This window comes from Adiantum capillus-veneris, chromosome 19, assembly GCF_014529385.1.
Source record: "Adiantum capillus-veneris isolate H3 chromosome 19, ASM1452938v2, whole genome shotgun sequence".
Classification (NCBI taxonomy): domain Eukaryota; kingdom Viridiplantae; phylum Streptophyta; class Polypodiopsida; order Polypodiales; family Pteridaceae; genus Adiantum; species Adiantum capillus-veneris.
In genome coordinates, this window is record NC_140949.1 from 111,303,389 (window position 1) to 111,321,255 (window position 17,867).

General features: G+C 43.1%; 1 protein-coding gene across 1 annotated transcript; it reads right to left on the minus strand.

The window, feature by feature from the left end:
- Positions 1–2,706: 2,706 nt before the first annotated feature.
- On the minus strand, positions 2,707–4,690 carry LOC147434663 (uncharacterized). Its single transcript, XM_086490008.1, has 2 exons — positions 4,411–4,690; positions 2,707–3,894 (listed from the first exon to the last, which is right to left on the minus strand). The coding sequence occupies exons 1-2, from the start codon at positions 4,688–4,690 to the stop codon at positions 2,897–2,899; spliced, it is 1,278 nt and encodes a 425-aa protein (XP_086346134.1). The 3' UTR covers positions 2,707–2,896.
- Positions 4,691–17,867: the final 13,177 nt, after the last annotated feature.

The window sequence follows — 17,867 nt, forward strand, 5'->3', positions numbered from 1 at the left end:
AACAAAAATGGACTGAGAACTGATAGAAATTGGGAGGTCTTACCACTTATCTTTGTGGCAGTGTCTATAACTCGTACAATGTGACAACTGACAAGCATGACAATAACTGACAATGTAAAAGAAAAAGCTTTGACTGGAAAGTTTATGATGGTTTTGACAATAGACAAAAGCTGACAAAAACTATGACACTAAACTGGCAAAAAAAAGTTGATGAAAAAACTTGTACTGTGGTCTCGAAGCGGATCTGGATGTTCAGCATCTTTTGATGTACCTCTTGGTTCTCGAAGCAAATCTTCTTTCGCCTTAGTGGAACTCCGCGTATAAAAAACTTGTTTGCCTCTTCCTTGCCGACTTGAGCTTTTGAAGCGTTTTGATATACTCTGAGAAAATCTTGTCTTGAAGCTTTCTTGCACCACTTCATTGTTTTGAGAAGCTTTTCCGAGTGTGGGATCTTGCCGATTTGTGTGCATGTTGACTTTTGATGCCATATTTGACAGACAATTGAATTTGATTGTCGAAATTGCCGAAACTGAAATTGGCAGCATCTGTCGAACTTGAAGCCGCGCACCAAAATGAGCACAGATTACTTGATGAGGGTGTGAGTGAGTATGTCTTTTATCGAGGTGATGTGTGTGAAGCGCTTCTTGACCAAGGCTAAAAAATAGGAATGACACTATAGTCATAGTGTGAAAATGAAAACAAAAAGGGCGAAATTGCTCTGTGTAGAGATGGCGCAACAGACGACGAGGAGGGTAGTTCTACTTGTAGCGATCAGCAGAGGCCGAATTGGATATGCTCGTAGTGTCGAAAAAGCCTTACAACAGCAGGGCGATCAGGTTGATGCCGTTTTTGGCCGGATTTGAGCAGGTCGACAATTTGCTTTCCCTTCTGCAGGCACTGGTTCCCGCACGCCGACTCGAGCCGAGAGCAGTGGCTCTGATACCAGTTGTTGTGCTCTGAGCTAGCTATGGTGGGTGTAGCCTGAGGCAAGCCATGGGGTGGTGCTGAGCAGTAGATGCGAGAGAGAGAGAGAGAGAGAGAGAGAGAGAGAGCAGATTAGGCTTGAAAAACACACGTATTCTCTATTGAAGTATAGCCTTACATAGAAAGGCAAAAAGCCATGCACCACTTAACTTACAACTAAAGTTGATCTGCATGTTATAAAGCCTCTACCCACGAGCTAGACACCGGACATTTGGATATTCCCATAATTGGGCTTGCATACCCAACATAGAAGACATCAACGAGTACACTGAGTACTCACACCAGATTTTAGAGAAACTAAAGAGTGTAAGTATATCATCAACAAAAGCACATCCAACTTGTGACAATTAACCAACAACTATTGGAAGACAGAATCCAGGTTGCAGATTCAATCCTAGAAGAGTACAAGACTCTGCATGAGACATCACATGTAGCGACAAAAAGGCTCTGAGAGGCTAACACAAAACCTCTTTGAAGGCTAGTGGAATAGCTGACAACAAGGAATGAAGCCCATGAGAAGAAGATCAAAGAACGAGATGCCATAATCTTAGATACAAACGCCCATGTTTACTAGCTACAAATGTAGTTGGATGTCACCAACCTACAAGTGGCACAAACGGAAGCTAGACCCAAGGACCAAAGTGAGCTATTAACAAAGCTAAAAGCAAACCCGACAGTGCTCACACTTCAATGCTCTGATCCAACATATCAGGCTTGGAGAAAAAGTGCCAATACCTAGAGACACAGTTGAAACGGGAATGGATGTAGAGGAGGGCACTTTCCCTTAGTTTCATGAACAAAGAAGAGGAATATCAGAAGCACGTAGCAAAGCTGGAAGCTGTCGAAGTACAGAAAGATAGAGCTAGTCACATAGAAGAAGGTACGAGTGCACCGACAATGGAAATGGAAGCCCTTCAATTCCTCCCAAAGTTTAGACTAATGGAGACTTCTACATCTACCCCTGAGGAAGAGACAATGGATCCAGTATCTGAAGATAGAAAATTGACAAACTTGATGAATGAGCTGCCAAAACCCGACTAAAGGACAAATTCTATCATAGGCTTTACAGAAATCTATTTTGAAGAAGGAAAACTCCCGACAAAATCCATTACGTAGTGTCTTTCGCGGTAGAGTTTTGAGCTTACTAATAGATTCTTTGATTTCTCCTTCACGGATGGGTCGGTCAAGGAAGTGCGCTATGTATGGGGTCACAATCTTCCCTCTGACCTAAGCAATTTTAGCTATTTCTTTTGGGAGGATCATAAAACTTATTGATAAAATACTCATCAGCTTTAGAAAGATTTTCCTTATGAGATTGAGCCTGACTGACATCCTTATTTCTAAGCAAACTGCATAAGCCCTGCATATATTTGTAGTTTTTTTTTTCAAATTCCATTTTTAATCCCTTCAATAAATGTACATCAGTAACTCTAAAACTCAAAATCCCTCCAGTTGACCACACCTGGTACGCTTAAATGAGGTTTGGCTCCATGACATCATGGAGGGCCACACGTGCGGAAAATGGGATAGAGAGGTTTTTGGACGACTTAAGTCTAGGCAATATGTGTTGAATACCTTGCTTATTTAGTCCCCTGCAAGCCAGTAAAACACATTACAAAGGCCCGCAATTGGGTGACACCTTAAGAAGAAAGAGGAGTGTTTTGAGAAAGCACGGAAAGATTCTCTTATGCAAAATATCTTAATGAGAAGGGCGAGGGAAAATTGTGTTGGGTGAGACTCGAATGTACACGGGTAGTAAGGGTAGGGTTTTGGAAGTGTTTTAAGAAAACATGAAAAAACTCTTTGTAAAATATCTAATAATTAGACCTTGAGACTAAGGGTGTGGGAAAATTGTGTTAGTTGAGAGGGGAATGAATGTACAAGGTTCGTTAAGGTGAGGGTTTTTGTTCTCTTAAGTGCTGGTGTGAGAGTGTATTTGTTGAGAGCTGGCGATCATGTTGGCTGCCACCACTGCTTTCAACAGCATGTGCAAGCCTACCTCGTTCAATGTCCAGCTTCCACGTGGCCCTCTCCCCTTCTCTTGCCTGACCACCTCCCCCAAGGTCGTCCTCTTCTCCACAAGCTCCACCACCTTCGCCACAGGGTCCACGTCCGCGACAGCTGTTGAGACTCCGGCGTCGCAAGCGGCAACCCCTTGGCGCTGGTCTGGTACCATGCACAGCTCCATGTGCCTCTCTGGCCTTATTGCTCCCCTTTCTAATGCCTTGGAGAACAGCTTTGCTACAGCTGATATTCTTCTTGCCTGAAGCATCCTCTTCATAATTCTCCGACTCGCACCCAGAACTGCGCTGTTGCCGCCGTCGCCACAGGCACTCATCATTGTATGATCCTGATGCAATACACTTGCATGCGGAGAAGTCGCCCCAGCCAAGCTCAATTGGAGGGCCTTGTTATCTAGTTCTGCTTCAGGCGCTGTGCTTTTGAAGTGCAGGTAATCGCAGCCTTGCGCTTCTGCGGACGGTCTCCTGCCTCCTTCCATGTCTGGGGTGTAGTACTTTCCTTGAGGCAATACACTTGCATGCGGAGAAGTCGCCCCAGCCAAGCTCAATTGGAGGGTCTTGTTATCTAGTTCTGCTTCAGGCGCTGTGCTTTTGAAGTGCAGGTAATCGCAGCCTCGCGCTTCTGCGGACGGTCTCCTGCCTCCTTCCATGTCTGGGGTGTAGTACTTTCCTTGAGGCAATACACTTGCATGCGGAGAAGTCGCCCCAGCCAAGCTCAATTGGAGGGTCTTGTTATCTAGTTCTGCTTCAGGCGCTGTGCTTTTGAAGTGCAGGTAATCGCAGCCTCGCGCTTCTGCGGACGGTCTCCTGCCTCCTTCCATGTCTGGGGTGTAGTACTTTCCTGCAATATCTTCTTCATCTAGACTTTTGTTACCGATTCCCTTAATACCTGCAATAATTTTTTTAATGAAAAAAAAAAAGAGTGAATGCGAGTTATGTGAAGGTGAGTGATATTGCTGAAGTAAATAAATATAAAATATGGAAAATATAAAATGTGCCCATGCAGCATGATCACTATTAAAAGCATGATCTCTAAGACTTATGCATGTACAGGCTCTATAGTCTGCAAATCATAATGCAGCAACTAAAAAAATGTTCTAGCTTTTTAACCTTAACGATTAGGAGAGTGCACAAAATGGCATAACTTCGATGCGGAATTACGATGGTGCGCAGCAAATCTGTGATTTTGATAGCGCAGGACTGCGACGTCACTGCTGGCGGAAAATGGTTCTTAGGGTGAACCCAAGCTTTTGACCAGCTGGAGTAGGAACCAGGAGCTCTAATTAAGGTCTAAATAAGGTCGGCTTCTGTCACTATTAAGTAATTATGCATCCCATTTATCACTGTATATATATACACACAATGCCATGCAATGAAATGTTATTATGTTGAAACCATGCCCTACCAGAGTAGTCAAAATTTGTATAGATCCTTAGCAGCTGTTCAAGCCTCTCCACATGCATTGACAATCCCTCTTTCTCATCCAAGACAAGCTCGTAGATCAGTCCCTGCTGCAGCAAGAACGTGACGGTGGCCTCTACTGCGACCAGGTGAGGCGAGAGAGAGTGCATCGCAAGGAAGAGAGTGAAGGGGCCTCTCTGCAGCAGAGCTCGCTCATCTCCATCGACGAGGCAAAGCCGAGCTGAAGGCCAGCGGAAGAGTTCTGTTTCAGAACCGCCCCCCATGAATATTCAGTGTGGAAGCTTCGATTATGCGAGGTGGATATCGTCACTTATATATGTTCGCGCGCAGCGCAACGATCAAAGGCGCTTCTTTTTGTCTGCGTGGCATAGCATGGCAAGCACAGCTGCTGGGTACGCAACCCCGTGCATGTGTGTGTGTAAATTTGCTTTCCTCCCTCGTGACGTGCTGCCGGGTGCCATTTTTTCTTTACTCCTACCTGTCTGCTTGTGCGTTTTTGATCGCTACTGCCTCGTGTCACGTTTTACAATTACTTCCTATAGCTGTCTAAGATCTACTGTTTGTTTCTTTCGATTTCTCATGGCCTATCAAATTTCAATGTAAAATATCTACCAGGAATCATAGACCCTAACTTTGACCTACAATCAGACCTCTAAAATATGAAGAATCTTGGCATGCACTCCTCTATTCTTGTCACTAGTACGGCCGGCCACCTTCAGCCGCCTCTCTCTCCCCCCCTCTCTTCCTCTTTATCGCATGCAAAGGGGCTTTTTTTTCGTTTTGGACTTAGGTTTCAGGTCGCAGATTGCGACACGTGTAAAGGGCTCTCCCTTCCGTCATATTATGTTAGTAGATGCAATCCTCACCGATTCTTGGATCCCTTCTCTTAACCTAGACAACTATATTGCTTTGTTAGCCGCACTCGCAGTGACCCGATTGGCATCATTACTTGGTGAGCCTAATGTCCTATTTTGTTTTCTTGAGTTTAGAAGCTGTCGCTTGGTACGATCTAGCTGGCCATTATCGATCGCACAGCCAGGAGCCTCAACTTGCTTTACGTCACACATTCTTAGATCTTGCATGCGTTTTGGCACGCAAAGGGGCGATGATGGGTTGAGAGCTTTTGAGAGTACTTGCCGCTTGTTTCGAAGGTCTGCACAGAGCTAGAAGATTGTTTTGTGTAGAGGTCATCATTGGCTATTTAGAAGACGTTGAGATGGGCAAAAGAACTCACAATGATATTGTTGGTCAGGGACTGTCGAAAAGAAACATTATGCTTGACATGGCTTTGGTCGACATGTATGCTAAATGTGACGCAAGGAAGCCGCCAATTGTTTTTAGCAGATACAAAGCGCGGACAATGCTCTAGATAGAATCACCTATTCTCTAGATACAATCCCAAGGAGTAGCGCCAAATGGTTTTCTTCCTAGTTTGGAGCGCACTATTCGAGGCCACGAAGGAGTTTATGTGTAGTGGGAGATGAGGAGTTTAGAGTCGGTAAGGTGGGATTCCAAGGGGGCTTTATTGCTTGGGCATGAGCAAGAAAAGGTAGGGCAAGGAAGTTGGGATGGAAAAAAAGTCCTTTTTATGTATCACTTGAAGTGTGTGAGAGCTTGAAGACTTTTGTGCTGCCATGTGTCATATGAGTGATCCCGTAGGCAAAACTGGGTTTCAAAGATTGTGGTATTTATAGCAAGGCATGGCCCTTTTGTGGTGTGTACGAGAGAGAGAGAGAGAGAGAGAGAGAGAGAGAGAGAGAGAGAGAGAGAGAGATCCCTCTCGTGGCTATGGCGGGTGCCCTTCGGGCGCTGTGTGCGGTGCTCTTGGGCAATTTTGTGGCAATAAAGGCATGAAGGAGTACGAGCGGAAGTGTGACGCGAGAGAGAGTGCGAGAAGAAGAGCACGACGATATGGTGAAGTTGCTCTGTTGTAATGTGTAGAGCATAGTGAGTTCTTATTAGGTTTTTACAAAAGAATATGTGTACATACTTGGCGGCCCGCCCACTTACCTGGGCGACCACATTGGGCTTTATACCCCAACAACCTCCCACTTAAAGTCCAATGTGGTACTTTGAGTGTGAGAGAAGCTACTATACAAGCTAATATACAAGAGATGTAGAGAAGTGATGTACTACCTTACACCTAGCTACTTGCGAAAATGCGCAAAGCTCTCTAAGGGAAGTCCTTTTGTAAGTAGATCAGTAGGATTTTCTGTGGTGTGAACTTTGACAAGCTGAATTTGCTTATCCTCGAGCATTTCCCTGATGAAATGATACTTCACAGCCACATGCTTTGTCTTTGAGTGATAAACTGGATTGCGAGCCAATTGTATAGCACTCTCACTATCACAATATAACAGAGGCATCTCTTCTTTGATTCCCAAATCTGTTACTAGTCGATTAAGCCAAATTGATTCTTTGCATGCCTCTCATGCTGCAACATATTCAGCCTCTGTAGTAGACTGAGTAACACAATCTTGTAATCTAGAACGCCATGATACTGCTCCACCAACCAATGTAAAGACATACCCTGACGTAGACCTTCGGTTGTCTAAGTCACCTGCATAATCTGAGTCTGTAAAACCTTTTACACTTACCTCCTGACTCCCATAGCATATACGCATACTCTTTGTAGCTTTCAGGTATCTCAATATTCCTTTCACTGCCTCCCAATGTTTCTTGCCTGGGTTTGACATGTATCGACTTACTACTCCCACTGCAAATGCAATGTCTAGGCGAGTAGCAATCATTGCATACATCAAACTACCCACTGCAGACGCATATGGAATCTTATCAATTTCAGCCTGCTCTTCCTCAGGCACATGACAATCTTGTTTGCTAAGTTTCACATATGGAGGCAATGGAACACTCAATGCCTTTCCCTTCTCCATATTGAAACGTTGCAAAACCTTGTCAATATACTTTGTTTGAGATAACCAAATCAACTTCTTTGATCTGTCTCTCTCAATGCGCATACTAAGTATATGACTTGCCTCACCCATGTCTTTCATGTCAAACAATTTTGCCATCTTTGACTTCAAAGCTAAAATTTCTTCCAAGTGCTTGCCAGCAATCAACATGTCATCCACATACAAAATAAGGATCAGCCAACTGCCATCCTTAGCCTTCTTTGTATAAAGACAAGAATCAAGCTCACTACGTTTGTAGCCTTGAGAAAGCATAAACTTGTGGAACTTATGGTACCATGCCCTCGGTCATTGTTTGAAGCCATAAAGACTCTTTAACAATTGGCATACCAAATCTTCCTTGCCTTTCTCAACAAACCCTTGTGGCTGCTGCATGTAAATTTCCACATCTAAATCACCATGCAAGAACGCTGTCTTGACATCCATTTGGTGCAACACCAAATCTAATATGGCAACTAATGCAAGAAAGCATCTCAATGTAGTCATCTTGACCATGGGAGAGAAAACTTCATCAAAGTCAATGCCTTGTTCTTGCTTAAAGACCTTGGCAACAAGCCTTGCTTTGTACTTTGGCTGACTATCATGAGCGGTGATCTTATACCTGTAAACCCATTTACAAGGTAGAGCCTTTTTGCCCTGTGGTAATTTAACTAGCTTCCATGTCTGGTTATTATGCAGAGGTGTCATATCTGACCGCATGGCCAATTGCCAATTCTCGGAGTCCTTCATTTGCACTACTTCCTTGTAACATGAAGGCTCATTGCAATCAGTCAACATGACATAGTTCATAGATGGAACAAACCGATCAGGAGGTCGCGTGATACGTCCAGATTTACGAAAAATAGGTGGCTCGGGCTCAGCCACAACCTGTGGTTCCACTCTATCCTGTCCTTGCTTCTCTTGAGCCCTGACATTTTGTCTTGCACGTGCAAGTCCATATTCTTGGAAGACAACTCTTCTAATCTCCTCAACCCTCTTTGGTTTAGAATGATATTTGTCTTCATTAAAGTGAACATCATTGCTGCGGATAACCTTTCTGGATTCGGGATCCCAAAGTCTGTACCCCATCTCACCAGAATTACCATAGCCTAGAAAGATGCACTTTTTACTCTTTGGCTCAAGTTTGTTCCTAATTCCTTTGGAACGTGAGTATATGCCTCACAACCAAAGACTCTGACATTAGAAAATTTCGGAGGTCATTTGGAGGGCCTTGTAAGAAATTGTATTTCTCTCTCTAGAAAATTTTTTTAAAATGCACTTGCACCTTGTGAGTACGTCCAAAAGGACAACCAGACACTCTGAAAAGTAGATTTATATTCCCAATCGTCCTTGAAAACGGTCACTTTTTTATTTAATGCGAGCGTCTTTTTCAGGAGGCAGGTGCGGCGCATTCAATGCAGCTTACGTCATCACTGAAAGTTGAAAAGTCACAAACTGTAAAATAGTGATAGATTTTGAGGATTTTGACACCACCAATGCATCCGGAACGCCAAAATACCTTAAAAACGAATGTCTACTTGTCTCATTCCGACATCCGGAGAGGCAAAAAATGTCAAAAAACCCCCAAAAATGGGCTTTTTACTAAAGGCGCGCGAGGAGGCATTCTAAAATTTTAGAATGCCCCTCTGCGCGCTGTTAGTACAAAGCCCATTTTTAGGGGTTTTTGGACACTTATCTTTCCAACAAGCCCCTTTCTAGAGGTTTTTGGACATTTTCCTCTCAAAAAGCTCCCTAAAAAAAAGAAAAAAGGGCCTTTTTACTAACGGCACGCGAAGAGGCATTCCAAAATTTTGGAATGCCCCCTCGCGCGCCGTTAGTACAAAGCTTTTTTTAGTGATTTTTGGACCCTTATCTTTCCAAAAAGCCCCTTTTTAGAGGTTTTTGGACATTTTCCTCTCAAAAAGCTCCCTAAAAAGAGGAAAAAAGGGCCTTTTTACTAATGGCGCGCGAGAGGCATTCCAAAATTTTGGAATGCCCCCTCGCGAGCCGTTAGTACAAAGCTCTTTTTAGTGATTTTTGGACACTTATCTTTCCAAAAAGCCCCTTTTTAGAGGTTTTTGGACATTTTCCTCTCAAAAAGCTCCCTAAAAAGAGGGAAAAAGGGCCTTTTTACTAACGGCGCGCGAAGAGGCATTCCAAAATTTTGAAATGCCCCTGCGCGCGCCGTTAGTAAAATGTTCTTTTAGGGTATTTGACATTTTTGGCCTCTTTGGATGTCTAAGCGAGGCAATTGGACATTCATTTCTAGCAGATATGTGTGTTCCGAACGCATTGGCAGTATCAAAAGTTTCAAAATCTTCCACCACTTGCTAGTTTTGTGACTTTTTGAGTTCTAGTGATGACGTATCCCGTATCAAATGCACCGCATCTTGTCATAATAATCAATATCTAATTCTCCTAAATGATTTTCTCATATTAAACTGATCATTTAATGTGGGGAAGTGCCAAGGGAGAAAAAGCTAGAATATTGGTTAAGTTAGCAGACCGGCCACAGTAGGGATCCAAAGGAGGGAAAATAGGGATCCAAAGGGGGGGCCATCTGCAAAAGAGCCATGTGAAACAATGGGCCAAAAAGACCCTAAGGTTCAGCCCATTAAGACTTCCAAAATGCTAAGGTTCCAAAATTCAAAGGTTGTGTCCAAAGGTCAACCCTAGGGAAAATTGGATGCTTAGTGTGTGCCCAAAAAGTCTTTCTACATCCCTACATGGGAGGGGGCGAGCCCCAAAGCTAGGGGATGAGAGAGAAAGCCACACACACACACACAGGCTCCCTTTACACAAAGGGAATGAGGGACACATGTCAGCTCCCTAGGCCAGATGCCCACAAGGTGTGCCCAATTCCTATTGGAAGACCCTTGAAGTGAACCAATGAGAATTAAGCTAGAGTAAATCTAGTTTAATTAATTTAAAAACATTTAATAAAAGAAACCAATGAGAATTAAGTCTCCTAGAAGACTATTGGGCAGTCTCCCAAGGGGTCCAATGAGCATTCAGGAGCCCCATGGCTTGCCTGATTCCTATTGGCCAGGAGGCAAAGGGGTCCAATGAGAGTTTAGTTTAATTATTTAATTACCTAAAGCTCTCACAAAAGGGGAAAGGGGGACACATGTCTAAAGGCTATCACTTATGCTGCTTAATTCCTATTGGCTTGACCTGGGGAGGTCCAATGAGGCAAAGGCCAGACATATTTAGCAGCTAGGGCTCGCCCAAGAGAGGGGGGGGGCTGATTTTTGCTTGGCATTGACACACACACTCTCACACTTGACCATGTGTGAAGGGAAAATACTCTATCTCCTCCCAAGCTTTAATGGAGAGCTCATCACCTACTCCAAGCTTGTGAGATAGAAGCCTACATCAACACTCTCTTGGCATGTGGATGCAAATCCAACCAAGAGCCAAGCTTCAATGCATGCTCATCTTCTCTACCAAGCTAATTACTAAGCTAAGCTATGCTAATATGAGTGATTATGTGAGGAGATGTACTTCTTTCTCGTAAGATACTTCTTTTTCCTCTCAATCTACTCTCATACCCTGCTAGCTCTCACCATCTTCGAAGGTGTGTGAGGTCTTGGGTCTGAGAACGGGGATAATTCAAGTTGTGTTTGATTAAGTGTTTTGCTTGGTGTATGAAGCTTCCATCTTCATTGCACTAGCTAGTATTGAAGGAACACAAAGAATTGTATTGTACAATGTCTCTCTTGATGGGAGAAACCATAATACAAAGCCTTTTGGAGGGGGGACCGGCTCCATGCAAATCCGGTCCTCAACTGTTGTCAATAGCTTAATTGCTCTCTCTTTTGAAAGTATTGTCGATGCTATCTAACTAGGTGTTATGCTTTTTGTTTCTCTCTCCACCCAAGCACTCTTGTAATTCTCATTAGGAATCTATTCTAATGAAATGCCCACTATGTTCATGCTAATTTCCGCTACACATAAGATTTTAGGCCATTAAATGTTACACATCTACCTTCTGAAAAAGGTGCTCGCATTAAATAAAAGAGAGTGCTCGTCTTCAAGGACCACTAGATTATTAAATGAGGAGAGGGACACCTTTTATATTTTTGTTAATATCAATCTATTTTTCTACGTAACGTAGGCTCTTCTCTCATTGGAGGAGCTTATTTTCCTCTCTCTACCAAAAGGCCCTCCAAAAGACCTCCGAAATCTCCTAATGCATGCTTGTTTGAGGGCACCTTGCCTGACCATACCATCTCTTCCACTGAATCCTTCTGCAAAACCTTGCTAGGAGATCTATTTATCATATGAACAGCTGTTGATACAGCTTCAGCCCAAAACCCATTTGGCAGCTGTGCATTAGACAACATACTTCTGAACTTCTCTTGTATGGTCCTATTCATCCTCTCAGCAACACCATTTTGCGGAGAATTGTAAGGAGCAGTAAGTTCACGTTTTATACCTTTTGACTCACAAAAGTCCTGAAAGGCCTTTGAAACATACTCTCCACCATTGTCAGTGTGTAAGAATTTCAGCTTCTTTCCACTCTGATTCTCCACAAGTGTCACAAATGTTTTGAAAACACTAAACGCTTCATCCTTGTGCTTCAGAAAGTAAACCCATACTTTCCTCGAGTAATCATCTATAAATGTCATAAAGTAAGAAGCTCCCCCTAGAGATAGGTTAGGCATAGGTCCACACAAATCACTATGAACAAGTGCCAACTGTGTATCTCTTCTACTGCTTCTATGCTTATGTGGCTGCTTTTTTTTCTTACCATACAAACAATGTTCACAGAACTCAAAATCATTAAATGAAAAGCCAGGAAAATAACCCGAATGAGACAAGATTTCCATTCCCTTCTTGGACATATGTCCTAACCGGCTATGCCACAAAGAAACGTTCGGATGCTCGGTTACATTGATTACATTTTTAGAGACATTTGATACATAAATCATGTAAAGTCCTCCAGACTTTACTCCATGGGCTACTGTCATAGAACCCTTGGATATCTTCCACATGTCTGTCCAAAAGTGGTGACGTAGCCAGCATCATCAAGTAAATCTGTGATGATCAATCTCTTTGTAATTGCGGGAACTTTGTCTCACATTCTTCAGTGTGAAAGAAGAGCCATTCTAAAACTTCAATTGAACATCTCCAGCACCTAAGATCTCAAATGTTTGCCCATTGCCTAGCCGAACATTATCTTTAGTGGTCACATAAGAGGTCAATCACTCCTTGTTTGGAGACACATGAAGTGATTCCCCTAAGTCTATAATCCAGTCACTCAGTGCATGTCCATCAGATGCTGTAAGAAGAGCTGAGTCCATTGTATTCTACAAGAAGTAGATGTCTCTTGACACTAGACTGTCATCCTCTGCAACAGTGTTTGTCACATTTATTTCTTGAATCTTCACTAAGGACTTGTTCTTCTCACCATGGTCTTCAGCTTTCTCTTTGCCTTTTTCTGCTTTCCATTCTCTATAGTCTCTTTTCATGTGACCCTTCTTGCCACAATGGTAGCATTCTATGTCACTCTTGCCTTTAGCACTGCGGGACTTGCTACGAGACTGATTCCTCTTTCCACCTTTGTACTTTTCTTTGGTCCTTCCCCTGACAACTAAGGCTGTTCCTTTTCCTTTGTCCATTGTCTTTCTGTTGGTTTCTTAAGTAAGAAGATTGCCTTCTACACCTGCTATGGTCAAACCATCTGGAGGTGCGGAATTACTCAAAGCTGTGCGAAAAGTGTCCCAACTTTCCGGCAATGTGATCAACAGGAACATAGCTCTAACAGGTTCATCAAACTTGACACCTTGAGCTGACAACTGACTGTAGATGGTGTTGAATTCATTCAAATGATTGGACATAGGTGTCCCTTCTTTCATCTTCAAGTCCAAAAGATTCTTAAGCCAGTATACCTGTGAAGCTGCACTCTGCTTCTCATAAAGATCACTCAGCTTTGTCCATGCTTCATAAGCCGACATCTCGTCTGCTACATTGAAGTAAACTCTTTCTGCCAAAGTCAGCATAATGGTAGAAAGTGCCATCCATTTCGCTCCATTCATCTTCGTCCATATCTTCTGGTTTTATCCCCTTGAGCTTTATAGGTTTTATCTGCTTCTTTTGTACCAACACGTGCCAAATCTGCTTCTTCCACAATGGGAAATTGGTTTCATCCAGCTTCTTGATATTGTAAAGAGCAGTGTCGTGTGATCCAGCCATAGCTTATATGCTTCACAGTAGTTTACTTTCCTGGGAAAAATTCGGAAGAGTTTTCCCTGTAAACTGACCTCTGAACCAATATCAACCTGTCAAATGAACCAAGAAAGCTTCAGATTCTGCAAAAATTTTGGCAGAGTCTCCTTTGTATAATGGCTGTGGTGTACTCAAAAAACAGACCAAAAAACAGCTCAAAAAGCACTGTCTCTCTGACTCTATAAGTTGCGGGTAAACCTGTCCTGCACCTGTACTATCTCTCACTGTCCTGCACGTGTACTGTCTCTCACTGTCCTGTAAGCATAGACTGCGACAATGCCTCAACGGCAGTAAAGCAAAGATGCAATCCCAACTGTCTAACTCACAGTCAATACATCCTAGCTGCCTATCTAAGGGTGCTCGAGGGATCGCTCCAAGATCTGTATCACCGAAAGGATCTCAACATTCGAGAATCCCCCAGCTCAATAAAACCTCACTCGACCCTCAGCAAAGGCTGCAGTAAATCTGATAGTACATAGACTTCCCACAAAGTAATACATCCACAATTTCCCACTGTATGCTGTAACCGCTGCGGCGGTTGTTTGCTGCGTGACTCACAGCTAGCAAACCCTCAACAGACATACATCATCTCTGACAATGCATCCCATGTGGAAGTACCTGCAATGTCAGGATGAAATCTGGAATATAAAGCAGCAAACACAAGCTACCTGATGAACTAGTGGATGTCGCCTACAGTCTGTGTGTAGATGCGCCCGTGTCATATGTGACATGCCTCCAAGAACTGTGAGCTGTCCTACGATGTGTAGACACCCACAAATCAGCACTCTCGGAGAGACGATATCCTCAGCACCTGCAATCGTAAGACGAAACCCCAAATTTGCAGAGTCAGATCTGCACCCGTCGAGACCACGTAGTCGAAAATTGCATGCACAGAACTTTGTCAAAGCCGAACGGTGGCCGAGATGACCTTAGAATGAACTTCTGAGAACACCAAGGCCTTTGGGCTCTCCCACAGGATCTGGGGCCGTGTCTTCCCCTGTCGAATCTCACTCCAATCTGAGCAGGTGACTCTAGCTTCCTGCAATGCTGCCCTGAGCCTCAATCTGAGCTCTGATACCAGTTGAAGAGTATGAGCGAAAGTGCGAGAAGAAGAGCACGACGATATGGTGAACTCGCTCTGTTGTAATGTGTAGAGCATAGTGAGTTATTATTACGTTTTTACAAAAGAATATGTGTACATACCTGGTGACCCGCCCACTTACCTAGGCGACCACATTGGGCTTTATACCCCAACAAGGCACTCTGGCGGTGTTGTGCATTTTTGGACGATAGCATTGTGCAGATGAAGATGTGGCAATCCCATGAGGGGGGCCATTTTTGCATCCAAAAGGGAACCAAATTTTTGAAGGTAAGGAAAAGCCCTCCCCCCCACTAACGACCTCATAAGTGCCAGGGAGGGAGAGGGTAAGTTGTTGAGGTGAGTCCGAGTGTGAGCTTGAGAGTGGATTCCAAGAAGGGTCAGTTTGAGAAGGAGATTGACAGAGAAAATGAGAGACAAATGAAAAAAACCTTGTAAAGTGCTAAGGGCACTAGCGACCTTGATAGTTCTCCCCCCAATCAAGTGAAAGAGAGCAAATAAGCAAAGGTCAAACAGAGGACGGTGTCCCCCCAAAGTTCCCAAGGTTGGATGCCAAATAGACCAATGGGCATGTAGCTGTCAAAAATGAGTGGAACCCCCCTATAAAGGGTACTTTTTGTACAAATTAAATGCTTTTTGTCTAGGGACACTGTTTCAGTTCGTGTCTGCCGAGAGGGGCGGCTTTTGTACAGAGATATGTACCTATAGAGCTCAACACAGTGAGTGAGTGTTTTGTGCCCGACAACCAAGTGGGTGTTTGTTAGAAACTTAGCTAACACTAGAAAAGTTGAAGACCCAATGAGGATGTATTATTTTATTTTTTCATACACTCTAAACATTGATAGCCATGAGCCGTTGTAATTTTTTGATTCCCAAATTATTAGCAAGTAATTTGAAAATGTAATTATGTGTCTATTCCAGGGTTTTAAGCTTCCAGATTGTAACACTTGATCCCTTAATTACTTATTTTTTACCCTAAACCTTATGGCAACGTATACAAGCCAACTTTTGCAAGAAATCTCTAAGTTCTGTTTTTTGGAATAATGAAGCTACGTGCGTTACAGCGAACATTGTGTACTCTCCATCTTCTATTTGAAGCTTGTAACTCCCTCATAGACGGTCTGTTTGAAGTGCAAATTCTTGCATTAAATTTGCAGGTGAAAGTGTTGGAATTAGGGTTGCAAGAAAACACACATAGCTTGGAGAAGATGAAGGAAGCTCAAGGAACACAACAAAGAGTGTATTACTTCGTGTGCAATAGAAAGATAAGATAGCCCTAGACCTAGGGGTGTACATACAATGGGGGAAAAAACCTCCTAGTGAGGGGAAAAAGGCCCTGACGGTCCTAAGTGTATTCACACACATCACTACCACATGTATATGGTCGCAAATCCCCCCTGGGAGTGATGCGATGAACGAGAGCTAGCACATAGAGTATAGGGAAGTGCCAAGCCCCGAGGACATGATCAGTCCAAAAAGGGGAGTAAGCCCAAATCTTTGCGGAAAGCTTCAAACTTCTCATGAGAAACACCTTTGTGAAAAGATCTACAAGGTTGTCCTTTGTTGGTACATAAGCTAAGCTGATCTCTCCTGCTAAGCGCCTCTCCTTGACATAGTGGTAATACACATGTGCTTTGTGCAAGCATGAAAAATTGGGTTCCTTGCGACTGACAATGTGCTATGACTGTCAGTGTAGATAATGTTGGCAATGTTTTATCCAACACCCAAATCAACCATAAGGAGTCTAAGCCATACACACTCAACCGTAGATGTGAAGACTACCATACTCAGCCTCACAACTAAAAATGGTCACAGTAGGTTCTTGGGGGGTGCACCTTTAAGAAACCATCCATATAATGTGCATTGAAAGGCTTTAAAAAACCCCCTTTAATTACAATAAAATAACCCCCTTTTTCTTCAGAAACTTATAGGATTTTCTCTAAAATCGATCAAAAATCCCTTCTGTTAATAAAATACTATTTTTTTTTGTCAATAAACAAATCCATTCATTTGAAATCACATGGTAACTTACATATCTAAGAGGTGGACCCCCCGAGAGTAGGTTTCTTCTTCCTCAACCATGAGATACGTGAACTGGTGGGCATGAAACAAAAACGACTTGTGGACGAAAACAACCTGTCATCAAATATCTAATATCTAACCAACCCAAATGATTTTCTCATATTAAATTGATCATTAATATCTAACCAACCCAAATGATTTTCTCATATTAAATTGATCATTTAATATGGGATAATAAACGGGAACAAGGGTTAGAATATAGACATGTGCTTACGGATCTATCTCAACATGGGGTCCAATGGTAAAGGGGCCCAAATGAGAGATGGTCTGCCAAAGAGCAATGTTAACTAATGAAGCTTAAAAAACCTTAGGGTTAGCTTCAATAACGACCTCCAATGGTTAGTGTTAAAAGTCCTTTTGACCTTAAGCAAGCTAGGGTTGTGCTTGAGGTGGGAACCCGATCTAAACTTAGGCAAGCTAGGGTTGTGCTTGAGGTGGGAGCTCGACCTAAACTTAGGCAAGCTAGGGATGTGCTTCAGGTGGGAACTCCACCTAAGGTTCTTGTCATGCTTGATGACTAAGGTACTTGAGGTACTTGTCACATTTAATGAGGAAGTTGCTTGAGAAGCTTCCTATGCATGGGGGGTAAGATGCTTGAGTCAAAAAGAGAACCTACTCACTTAATGAAGAAGTTGCTTGAGAAACTTCCTGTGCATAAAAATCTCAAAGTTAGGGGAATTCTAAAAGAGCACATGGGACACATGTCACACTCTCACTAAGCTTAACCACATGGGTGCTTGAATGCTATTGATTGGCTAAGGGGAGAGGGATCTAATGAGCTTGTAGCAAGTAGAATTTTTGCCCAAAGCAAGAAAGGGGGTTTCTAGGGGGATATACACCATCACACACACTCATTGGAGACACCATTCTCACTTGGTGAAAGTTGAGGAACACCACCTCCTTCTCCAAGCTTGTGAGAGTGAAAGCCTACACCAACACTCTTGGCTATGGAATGCAAATCCAACCAAGAGTCATGCTTCAATGCTTAAGCTTGTAATCTTCTCCATCTCCATTACTATGCTATTATGTATGCTAGCAAGAAGAGTAATGATAAGTGAGGAACTACTTCTTTCTCCTATGGAATGTTTCTTCTTCCTCTTTCCTATCCTCATTCCCCGCTAG